The sequence below is a fragment of the Oncorhynchus keta genome, chromosome 7 (assembly GCF_023373465.1).
Source record: "Oncorhynchus keta strain PuntledgeMale-10-30-2019 chromosome 7, Oket_V2, whole genome shotgun sequence".
In the NCBI taxonomy this organism is placed as follows: Eukaryota; Metazoa; Chordata; class Actinopteri; order Salmoniformes; family Salmonidae; genus Oncorhynchus; species Oncorhynchus keta.
Window position 1 is genome coordinate 35,081,838 of NC_068427.1, and position 12,946 is coordinate 35,094,783.

The 12,946-nt window shown below is 40.2% G+C and overlaps 1 protein-coding gene across 3 annotated transcripts; it reads right to left on the reverse strand.

Annotated features, from left to right (window-relative positions):
* Positions 1-347: 347 nt before the first annotated feature.
* Positions 348-12,362, reverse strand: LOC118386329 (GDP-fucose protein O-fucosyltransferase 2-like). Of its 3 annotated transcripts, XM_052522703.1 has the most exons (11): positions 12,153-12,362; positions 11,430-11,680; positions 10,827-10,971; positions 10,420-10,530; positions 10,079-10,145; positions 9,036-9,161; positions 8,619-8,799; positions 7,637-7,760; positions 2,164-5,660; positions 1,436-1,528; positions 348-683 (listed from the first exon to the last, which is right to left on the reverse strand). In XM_052522703.1, the coding sequence occupies exons 1-9, from the start codon at positions 12,338-12,340 to the stop codon at positions 5,507-5,509; spliced, it is 1,347 nt and encodes a 448-aa protein (XP_052378663.1). In that variant the 5' UTR covers positions 12,341-12,362; the 3' UTR covers positions 348-683; positions 1,436-1,528; positions 2,164-5,506. The 3 variants fall into 3 exon arrangements, with proteins under 3 accessions (XP_052378663.1, XP_035629895.1, XP_035629894.1); XM_035774002.1 differs by lacking the exon at positions 2,164-5,660; XM_035774001.2 differs by having other exon boundaries at positions 1,436-5,660.
* Between the last annotated feature and the right edge of the window lie 584 nt (positions 12,363-12,946).

Consider the following 12,946-nt stretch of genomic DNA (forward strand, 5'->3'; position numbering starts at 1 on the left):
CATTATATTGGGCCTGCCGTCTGTCCCTGCTAAATCATGCCAGCTTAGGAAAATCTATCTATCAAATAGAAAATGGGTAAATACATAAAGTCAGTCTCCACATAATCCTTGTTATCTCAGGCTAGAGATATCAACTCAGGTTAATGAAAGTAATAAACATTGAGGTATCTTTAAGTATGCCAGGCAGACACAGGAACATCAGGCTTTGGTTTTGATGCCCAACCAAGATAGAAGCAATCTCACGAATGCCAATGAAAGTTAGAATTCTCTCTTTTTTGTTTGCAGGCATAGTAACTCCTTTTAGCAACAAGATATGCTTTTTAGAGAGAACCAAGAGAAAAATAAACTATATTTAGTCTCCAATGTTTATTGAAAATATGAATATATTTGCACAATGAGCACTTTTTGTCTCTCAAATACATTGTTACAATTGTTTGTTAGTTCGCTAGCAATTTTTTTGCCATATTAGCATAGACGTGACATCAGTCAAAAAAAACGACCCAGAACAAGACATAATATCAAGAACCACATAAAACTAGCTTAAACGAGCCACCTACGATTCCCCACATGTCAACTTCTTGTCATTGTGGTTAGCTTCTGGCCATCCAGAATCACAACAACACATGGACTTCTGACTCATTGAAGTGTGCGCATCAATTTCGTGAGGTTGTCAGCTAACTCATCTATAGAGACAAAATCAAACAAAATCACTTTAGCAACATTCAAAAGATGAAAACATGACACTGAACAGACTGAGCCAACGATAAAACAACAGTCAGCCAGGGTAGCAGGGTAACATTAGGCTACCCCCCCACCCCAAATAACCAACTTGTCATCAAGCTATGATGATTTGAATCAGCTGTGCAGTGCTAGGGCAAAAACCAACAAGTGCACCCAGGGGGGCACCAGGACTGAGTTTGGGAAACCCTGCCCTATATAGTGCACTACTTTTGACCAGAGCCCTATAAAAGTAGTGCACTATAAAGGGAATAGGGTACCATTTGGGTCACAGCCACAGGCTACACTGGTGGTGCTGAAATAAGGATGAAACTTCAGTCTGCCTGCCTCAATCCCTGAGTACACCTCTCAACACTTCTGATTGGTATTCAGCCAGCATAGTGATAGGAGACTGATGAGGAGACACTACTGCCCCCTGGCTTTAAACAATAGAGCTAAAAGGGTGGAGAATTGGGATGCAGCCCATGCCTTTCAGACTACAGGATGCAAATGGTTGCCCTGTGAGAACATACACAAAAAAATGCTGGGTTAATAACAACCCAGCGCTGGTAGGTGGTGGGCCGAAGCTGAAAAACATGAAGTTCATCGATCCCCATCACGGGAGCTGATTTTTTGTATATGACAGTAAAACATTCTTATGATGACGCACACACACACACACAACATTTGCAACTGTTATGTCCTTTAATTAACTCACCTGTTCATGTAGGGTGCAATTGCAAGATTCAAATGGTACTGAACTGTCTCCTTTGGTTTCCCAGCTGTCAGACTTGGTGCTTCCGGTGCAGACCTATGAAACAAAAAAACATGCACAATGTAAACCACAGGCTTGTTCATAAACAGATTAGTAACAAGTCATTGTCCAAAGGAGATTTAGGGCCAGTTTCCCTGACCCTGATTAAGGTAGTGTTTTATTGTGAAGACCAATAAAAAAAAACTAAAAGATATTCACAAGGTGAACCACAGGCCCGTTTATAATGGTAAGATGACTGCATTGTGCATACGTGTACTGATTCACAACGAAACTATCCAAACCACTCCAATAACACTTGTACATACACACAAATGCATAAAAATATAGCGGGAACATCGTACAGGTAAATCCTAACAGACAAAGCTCTCCATCAGGAAATAAATACAAATGAAAATCCACACAACAAATTTAAGATCTCGCCACCTCGTCATTGAACATATTTGCTTGTGGCATGTCACAATTATGCCAGTTATTCAATGTTGATTGTTTTGTTAGATTTGAAAAAATAACAATATTTTGGAGATTATTGTTTTCAAATAACCTAAAGTGAGTGAGAAAAAGGCCATTTTTGAACATGGGGTGAGACATTGTTACTAATTTGTAAATAAAGCCAGTTTGTTATTTAGAATTATAAATGTCTGTTTTTAGAGGGAGAGAAACCAAAAGCCTACCGTCGCCTCATGGGTCTCCTGGTCGCGGCCAGCACGGGTATCAAACCAGCATCTGTAGCAACACAGTTTGCACTGCGATGCAGTGTCTTAGACCGCTGAGCCACTCGGGCAATGTACAACATCACTGGTCGGGAGTAGGCTGCAGTACTACAGTAAAAGCTAAATAATCCTAACATTTCCACACCTTAATTCTAGTCTAAGTTTGCAGGACAGAGGAATAGCAATTCTTACACTATTGTTCTAAATTCAATCACCTTCTTCGCCCTCATCATTCAGTTTATTGAAATTCAATTTTGAACTCGTGCACAATTATCACTTTCTATTTGGTTTATGTCACCCATTCATTGTCAGTTAGAGACACAGTAGTGCCTTGGGACCCAAAAGCATAATCAGTGCTGTCGTCAAGGCAAAGCGTGACTTGTTTGAAGAATATAAAATATAAATACCATATGTGGTATTTCATGGTTTTGATGTCTTCACTATTATTCTACAATGGAGAACATAATAAAAATAAAGAAATGAGTAGGTGTCCAAACTTTTGACTGGTACTGTGTGTGTGTGTGTGTGTGTGTGTGTATGTATGTATATATATATATATATATATATATATTTTGCAGTTCACCTTAGAACATATTGGCAGGTGATAGTGACTGTTTTGTGTCAGTCCGTCAATTTGTTGTAAGAAAAATATTTATGTAAATCATTGAAGATATGGTATGTGCTCTGATTGATACTCTTGAAAATAATTTATAATGAAATAATTTCCAAAATGACAGCCATACAAGTGGAAAGATAAAAATAAAAGTCCCAAAATTATCATAATCTTAGCTGTAAAAAAAATATTACTGTAACTGTAATCATTGAAAATAAGTTGTTTATATCTGATCATATAAAATATAGATCATATTCTATACCATAATTACCTGGTCAATCAATGTTCACTATATGGCTTTGAACTTACCTTAAACAGGTCATGCGAGAAAAAAATAATGGATCAACAACATACTATATTTAACCACATACCCGTTTTTCTCTGTTCGAAGACTGAAATGTCAACCAAGCAACACAGTTTCAATTATAGGCTAGTCACAAAGGAAAACAAAACAAAAACAGGTTCCTCAAGCTCACAAAATATCTTACACCATAATGCAACATAAGGTAGATTCACAACCGAATACAGTATGAATTGGTCATAGAAGACACTGCACTTTCAATGCATGTTACATGACCAAAAAAATTATTCCCTTATAAAAAAAATTAAAAAAAAAAATCGCACAGCAATTGAAATACCATTGATTGCAGCCAGATTTGGTCACACATAACACTAAAAAAAGGCCAATATCATACCTAGAAAGTTATTAGAAAAGGTGCAATGAGTGTAAACAGGTCAAATTAAAAAGTGGCGATTTTTAAATAATCTGATTGCCTAGACCATTTTAGCATCACATTCAGTCAGTGGTCAATGGACCCCAGTTTGCACAATTCTCAAAACAATACAAACATAGCACAAAATGTTTTTTTTTTTAAAAGACACACATACATATATATATGTATGTGTGTCTTTTTTAAGCTATATATATATACATACACACACACACACACACACATACATACACACACACACACTTCCATTAAAAAGTTTGGGGTCCCTGAGATATGACTTTGTTATTGAAAGAAAAGCAATTTTTTTGTCCATTAAAATAACATCAAATTGATCAGAAATACAGAGTAGACTTGGTTAATGTTGTAAATGACTATTGTAGCTGGAAATGGTTGATTTTTTTATGTAATATCTAAACTCAGCAAAAAAAGTAACGTCCTTTTTTCAGGACCCTGTCTTTCAAAGATAATTCGTAAAAATCCTAATTACGTCACACTGTCTCCCACGCTTGTTCAATGAACCATAAACAATTAATGAACATGCACCTGTGGAACGGCCGTTAAGACACTAACAGCTTACAGACGGTAGGCAATTAAGGTCACAGTTATGAAAACTCAGGACACTAATAAGGCTTTTCTACTGACTCTGAAAAACACCAAAAGAAAGAGGCCCAGGGTCCCTGCTCATCTCCGTGAAAGTGCCTTAGGCATGCTGCAAGGAGGCATGAGGACTGCAGAGGTGGCCAGGGCAATAAATTGCAATGTCCATACTGTGAGACGCCTAAGACAGCGCTACAGGAAGACAGGACGGACAGCTGATCGTCCTCACAGTGGCAGACCACGTGTAACAACACCTGCACAGGTTCGGTACATCCGAACATCACACCTGCGGGACAAGTACAGGATGGCAACAACAACTGCCTGAGTTACACCAGAAATGCACAATACCTCCATCAGTGCTCAGACTGTCCACAATAGGCTGAGAGAGGCTGGACTGAGGGCTTGTAGGCCTGTTGTAATGCAGGTCCTCACCAAACATCACCGGCAACAACGTCACCTTTGGGCACAAACCCACCGTTGCTGGACCAGACAGGACTGGCAAAAAGTGCTCTTCACTGACGAGTCGCGGTTTGGTCTCACCAGGGGTGATGATTGGATTCACATTTATCGTCAAAGGAATGAGCGTTACATCGAGGCTGGAGCGGAATCGATTTGGAGGTAGAGGGTCCGTCATGGTCTGAGGCAGTGTGTCACAGCATCATCGGACTGAGCTTGTTGTCATTGCAGGCAATCTTGTCTTCTTGCTCAGTTGTGCACCAGGGCCTCCCACTCCTCTTTCTATTCTGGTTAGGGCCAGTTTGCGCTGTTCTGTGAAGGGAGTAGTACACATCCTTGTACGAGATTTTCAGAACAAGAATAGACTGACGAGTTTCAGAAGAAAGTTCTTTGTTTCTGGCCATTTTGAGCCTGTAATCGAACCCACAAATGCTGATGCTCCAGACACTCAACTAGTCTAAAGAAGGCCAGTTTTATTGCTTCTTTAAATCAGGACAACAGTTTTCAGCTGTGCTAACATACTTGCAAAAGGGTTTTCTAATGATCAATTAGCCTTTTAAAATGATAAACTTGGATTAGCTAACAGAACGTGCCATTGTAACACAGGAGTGATGGTTGCTGATAATGGGCCTCTGTACACCTACGTAGATATTCCATAAAAAAATCTGCCGTTTCCAGCTACAATAGTCATTTACAACATTAACAATATCTACACTGTAATTCTGATCAATTTGATGTCATTTTAAATGGACAAAAAAAAAAAAGGTTCTCTTTCAAAATCAAGGACATTTCTAAGTGACCCCGAACTTAAGGGTAGCGTATATATAAAAAAAACATGAAAAAAATACTTCAACACTGCGTTTGGCATGTTTTAAAGAGGTCTTGAGTGGGGTTTTGCATTGATGAGTCAGTAGACTATTTTCCAGTGTGTGGGCTGTTCACACTCTTTCTCACTGTCCCCACAGAAGCGGTTGTAGGTGGTTTTGGGTTCAAATCCCAATATCTCTCTCTCCTCGTGGATACGGAAGGAGAAGGTTGACACAGATGTTCCGATAAAATACCTGGGAAATGGAAGGGAGATGGAGGGAATTCAATTCAGTACAACTTTATTAATCCATCCAAGAGCAACTAAGAAAGATACTTTTACAAGTATCAAACGAACAAGAAATATTCAACATAAATACAATATAATAAGACTTCACCTTCCCAAATACAATACATCATCCCATACATCGTAGATCTTATTTAGTGTTTACTTCACCCCTATTCTAGTATTTGTTGTATTTGCCCAACACCCCTTATTTTCTCATTAGTGGAACCTACAAGTCACCCCACTTCTATCAGTCAATCACAGTCTGCCATTCCCCATGCACCTCAACTGATTGCAATTACATGCACACAATTATTGTGGATAGTCGGATTAATATAATAGTTTGATTAAAATTTTCACATGCCTTGCAAGAAGAACGATTTCCCTAATAATCCTGTTTACATGGAAACATCTGAAATCAGACTACCTGATGGCACTCTGATAACTGCAGAAGATTGGCAATCAAAATAAACGTGTTTACATGTCCTAATAATCCTAAAGATTTCTCAGAAAACCAGGTGTTTTTAAGCGGCGTATGCTTACTTTGATTTTGACCTTATACCGATTTAGATAAGCAGAGTAACGTGTGTACATGACTATTGCATAATCTGCCAAATTATTACTGTGCACACGTGTTACAGGGTTTGGTTTTTCCAGTCATGTTTTGAGGCTGGACGTATAGCACATTAGCAAGTAGGGCGCACCGATTGGTGTCACTTCGATAGTCAGTGTGTGTTACAACTGTGCTGGTTGCCATCTCATTGGTGGGAAGGTGTTTCACCTGTGCTGGCCCAGGTTCTATTTAAGACTGGCTGGCCAAGTGCTTCAGTTGTCTTGAGCGATGTGGCGTGTCAACACCTTTAGTTGGCAATCGCCATTTTAAATTCTAGACAAACAATCCTTTTATCTGATCTTCCCCGTTTTCATTTTGCTAAACTTTTGGTTTGCTTTCTAACTTTAAGTTTGGTGTGGGTTTTTCTTTTGTTTGCCTCTTCTTGGGCAAATTTAGTGGTTTCTTTGAGCTTCTAGTTGTTGCTAGTCAACTTTCAGTGGACACCCCCATGATTGTCTTTCAGAACCCATGCTAAAACCCCACCTGTTTTTGGTTGTTGTCAGTGACACTGTTAGTTCCCCCTTCAGTTTGAGCGACATATTTGGTTTTCTTGCTGGGGAACATAACAGTATGTAAACGTACTCTCTGAACCCCGCTCCTGTCTTCAGAGGGAGATCGTGGTCAGATGAGGATGGACTAGTTGGACTGTTCCTCACCAATCTGTATTTGACCTGGGTTTTAGTGTGTGCATCTAATAGTAAGTACCGTCTGACATGTCATTACTTTAGTTGAGTGTTTCTAGTTCATATATACCATATCTATGTGGTATTTTTCTTTCATGTGTGTCATGCAACTGCTAGCCAGCTAAGCCAAGATGTTAGCTAGTAATGCTAGCTCCTTAGGCCTGGTGTAGCTCACCTATCATTTCAGGGGTAATATTATCAGTTTCATATTGACTGTTTATGCATAGCCTTGTTTATGGACATTTAGAACATTTATGTAGCATCATGCTACTTACTGTACACTGTATTTAGCCTTATTTATGCATGTAGCCTAATTTAGCCTGTGACTTCCACGTGGCGCAGTTACTATCCCACGGTGGGCTTGTGCACAGAGCCTGGTTTCATTACGGTCACGTTTCTGTTGTGTGTTTACCAGTAATTGGGCCTTTATTCTGTAAGGGTTTTTGGTTTTACGACTTATGTTATATTATGCCGTAACAGTATACTCTTAGGGATTAACATGTGCACTTCAACAAAAGGGAAGCACAAGAATGTCTGCATACTTTATACTCATTACAGCTCCCTCCCTACAGTATGCACACATTGTGCAACACTTTCATCTGAATGGTGGAATATATACTGTAAGCACGCAGTGTAAGCTGGGAGCTGTACCTGGCATGCGCGCAGATCCATTGGTCGATGATAGCCACGCCCCCGTCTTTGAGTAGTTCCAGGTCGTCCCAGGTGGGCTCAAAGCGTGTCATCTCTGGTAACATCATCTTCAGCTCCGCCAGCTCTGCACAGGACAGACATATGCCTCATTAGGAACACACTGGTCCTATTATCTAGGTCTAGGACAGACTCTGGCGAGTAGGGTACAGACAGCATAAACCTGCCAAGCCTTGATGTAGGTATTCTCTCTACTGTGTAATAGGGTTGGGGTCAATTCCATTTAAGAGTCTAAGCCCTGTCTAAGTCAGGGGAGGGGTTCTACTAAGCTATATGGAATTGTTTTAAGAAGGTCATACCAAGGATCATTTTGCTATTTGATTTAGAATTTTAAGAACCCTTGAAATATAAAAATATAAACAATTATTTGATCAAAATATTTTTGGCCTCACTGCAATTAGCCCATAAAAACACAATGAATAATAGATTCACCACATTGAACAACAGATAGTTTCTGTCCTATATCTGTGAGATATAAGAAAGATCAGGAAACATTTGTTATGCATTTAACCCTCTATTGTATTTAACCCCTTATTTTTGGCACTAATGAGTGGAGGCCTGTGGGCATCCTAGAGCAAAACATGTTTGAGTGTCTCCTTTCTATAGAGGGGTCATAATAGTTTTGAAGGCTAAACCATTTGGACGGCTTTCGGGGATGTCTCATGGTCTGACAAACACCGCTCCAGCCCTGACATAGTTCACTGCAGATGCGGGTGTGCGACAGGCAGATTTCTATGCAGATTTTTTATTTTGCTATTTAGATCTCCACAGGGGGCGCAGACATCGACTGTGGGCATTCCAATTCCTAACAACTTTATTAGTATGTTATTTTCTTTGAGCTGAAAATATGAATTGCTTTATTATCAACTCCGTCATCTAAAATTCAACATCAATCTATCTCAATTGCACCAAAGTAAAACAGTACCTTCATCATCTGCATCTGTGGCCACAAAGACTCTGTCTAGTTTGGTTTTCTTCATGAGGCTCATGATCTTCTTCACAGCTCCTTTGAGGCTGGGCACATCCTCTCTGTGACCCCAGATAAAGTCCTTCCTTCTCAGGTGGACACCCAGGTACGGCCCCCCTCTGGCAGAACCCAGCTTATTCTGAGTTTACACACAGAAATTAATAACACATCAAACCACTCATGCCCAATCAAAATTAACCACCAACAGCAAATCATAGGTATCCATACGTTAACATGTCCCCTCCATTAACTGTAAAGGTTAAGTAGATACAGTAGACCTACATGCTGCTAGTGCAGGAAGTAATCAATGCGAATGGATACATAAATATAATCTAAATGTAAAAATATTTGATCTATGTGAAGAGGTCTGAAAACCTTAATGAGAGTCCAGTCCTCGTTGTATACGGTCTGGTCCTGCTCGTCTGTGGAGTTCAGGTACTTTGCTCGGAACTCGTCCCCTAGGAGACGCAGGTGTTTGGCGAAGACCATGCTGCGGCGAGTCTAGAGAGAAGGCACGAAAAGACAATTAACAAAACTGTTAAACCAAACAGGTAAGGACAATTCATTAAATTAGTGGTAATAAGGTACAATTGTGATGACAGAACAATTAAATAGCAAAAGGTTGAGGCATTGAAATGCCCAATTTAGTTCATCATCGTGTTACTACAGTATCTTATCTACACTGAACAAAAATATAAATGCAACATGTAAAATGTTGGTCCCATGTTTGAGCTGAAATAAAAGATCCCAGAAATGTTCCATATGCACAAAAAGCTTACTTCTCTTAAATGTTATGAACAAATGTGTTTACATCTCAGTTGGTGAGTGTTTCTCCTTTGCCAAGATAATCCATTCACCTAGCAGGTGTGGCATATCAAGAAGCTGATTAAACATCATGATCATTACAGGTGCAGCATGATAATGTACAGCCCCATATCGCAAGGGTCTGTACACAATTCCTGGAAGCTGAAACTGTTCCAGTTCTTCCATGGCCTGTATACTCAGACATGTCACCCATTGAGCATGTTTTCTTTGGCTCGACGTAGACGACAGCGTGTTGTAGTTCCCACTAATATCCAGTAACTTCGCACAGCCATTGAAGAGGAGTGGGACAACATTGTCACACTGCATGAGGCAACTAATGGGTCACAAGATACTGACTGGTTTTCTGATCCACGCTCCTACCTTTCTTTAAAGTATCTGGAACCAACAGATGCATATCTGTGTGCCCAATCATGAGAAATCCATAGATTAGGGCCTAATGAATTTACTTCAATTCACTGATTTCTTAATATGAACTCTAACTCACTCAAATCTTTAAAATTGTTGCATTTACATTTATGTTCAGTGTATGATTGTAGGCTATCAACCATTATCAAACTTAAGCTACATTATTTACAACATAACATCAGACTAACATTCCAGTAGTCCTTTCCAGCGTAGTGATCATGGAGGACAGTCTCTGCTCTATCCAACATCACTGACCTGCAGGGATATGAAAGGAAATATAAGTGAACATGTGCACATCTCATACAGTAAATTCAGAAAATCCAATAAAGACTATGCATCTAACTCTAGAATGTTTTTTTTTAGTTTTAGTTTAAATTGGAAATCCACAGCACATGTCATATGGTTATATTATTAGTATTTGATTTGCCTAAGACAAGAAGATTTGGCCTAAATCAAGCATTCATAAGGGCTGGTTCCATATTAAATTATTTTATCTACCATGGCCAAACACAGACTTCTATTGACTCACGTTGATGTGATGTTGTTCTGCAGAAGGGGTGCCAGCATGGAGGCGTGGCCCTGAGCTGAAAGACAAGTGACGTTCACACACCTGGTTTCCTCATAGCCCCAGAACCAACCTCTATAGAGAGGGAGAGAGAAAGAGAGGAAAGGTTGTAAGGACTCCATTAAAACACAGGGATATTTCTTTGACTGCAACTACCCCACTATACTACTACTAACACATTTGCTTCCACTCCCATAACAAAACCTTTAGTAGCAAGTATTTACCTTTTCTAGTTCAACTTTGCGAGACAGAGATAGGTAAGCACAGATGACAGACTGTTAGTTTCCTCGTGCCAAAGTCTTTTGTGTCTTTGGAATGCATTGTGCTTTGTTTCTTGTGTTGCTATCCATCTCTGAACCTGGTTACTGTACCTGTAATAGCCCTGTTTGTCTTTGGAGTACATTAACCGCTCAACGCAGGGTCTCTCATCCACTTTCTCCTCCCATTTTCCATCCGTCCACCCTTCAGCGTAGTTCTGTAGCACCAGCACCTGTTCAATAAACGGACCTCCAGACTCTGGAGCCAAAAACATGGAAATATAAAATGTTACTTTAAGCCTGCAGGTACAATGTTTTATAACTTGTTATACATTTGTATGAGCCTTTATATCCAGGAATCAAGATGCATTCTTATACCCATGCAACAATCATTAACAGACGATGCAACAATCATTAACAGACGATGCAACAATCATTAACAGACGATGCAACAATCATTAACAGACGATGCAACAATCATTAACAGACGAAAATGGAAAGGAGCCAGGCATCAGGGGAAGTCAACCAACCACAGCAACATGTAAATGTACTCAAATGTCTGAGGGGTGGTTCACACTGTAGTGTTGACCAGGGTGTTACTGTGCTGCCTCTGATATTTGCCTTCCACCATATCCTTTCCAGCTCGATCCCAGTAACTATGGTGGATGTATAACCAGGCCAGCACAGTACAGCTCACTTCAGCTCAGCTGCACTCACCGGCTATAAACTCCTCGTATTCTATGACTGGCACATTGCCCTGAAGACTGGTGAGGCTGAAGAACTCTCTCCAGAGGATTCTTGTCTGGTGGATGTCTGGGCTCTGCCAGTGGTAGAGACGCCCCCAGGGGGGCAGCACCAGCACCCAGTCACCGTGTCTCCTCAGGGTCTTCACCAGAGATGCCATGCGGATGTAGACATCCCGACGCAGGTTGAAGCCCTCTGGTGGGTTGACATCGTAGAGAAGATACCTGGCAGCATAAAGTTATAGAGATAGAATATTATAGTATAATACTGTTGTGTTATATTGATGTGCCCGGCAGCCTGATAAACATGAGTTGTGTCAGACCTAGAGTTACAGCTCCCAGGAACCCAGGGAGGCGTTTCACTCAGAGGTGGTGAGGCAGACAACGGTAGCCTGCATTTTGAGCGTTTTAGTGTCACGCTTGCTCTGCAGGTTTAACTTAGCTACCACAAAGTTACTTGGTGATAAAGACTTTATTCAATCGGTTTAAAATGTATTCTGGTCATAGAATATGTATCCCACGTCTTGAGTTTAAACAGATATGACTGGCACCACTGTCGAAAACTAATCTAGTCAAATGTTACCGAACTGAATAGATTGGAGCTAAATGCCTCCCTATATGCAATAGAGGCTAAAGAACAGAGCAGGCTAAATCTGTGTTAACTATTGCTAATGAGTACGCTGCGGACGCTCTTTACCGTAGATCCCGTGCTGCTGCAGTGGTCGGTGAAAATACTGTATTTCCTGCACGGAATGCATCTTCAATTTGACCCTCCGCGTCTACAGCTCTCAACCCGAGAACCATCAAACACATGTTGACTACAAATGTAACAGAAAAAATCCACAACACGGGCGATTGAAATCCACTGCAGCTGTGGTCCACCATTTTCTCGTTGAGCCACGCACTTCCGGGAGGGTGAAGCATCTGTGGTTGCATAGCAACTGGATTTTGTAACAATTTGATACAGTATAGGTAACGTGACAGTATCACCTGCTGGAGGAGCGGCATGTGTCAAGGGGGTAGATTTTTAGCAACGATTTTATAGTTTCTTGTTTTTACGCTGGTCAGTTATTCTACCTCGTTCTCTTTCAATAAATTGACATTAGTGGACCTACAGTCAGAATGGAATACAATTCAGTTAGGACTTCCCATTTCAGAATACATCCTAATTCCAGAAACATTCCATTTCCCTATATTGACATTTTGGTAGAATATGGCATCGATCGAATATAATAGAATAGGATAGAAAATAATAGAATCGAACATATTCTACACATTTAACTTTCAGCTAGCGTAGCCTATATCATGTATCACATATTTTGGAACATAGAAAATAATAGAATACCATCATTTGAGTTTGCTTATTGCAATTCCACCACTTGCCAACAAAAAAAACCCTGGAACTGCAGGTCACAATTCGGGCGTTCCTGCATGTCAAAATCAAATCAAACTTTATTTGTCACATGCGCCGAAAGCAACAACTGTAGACCT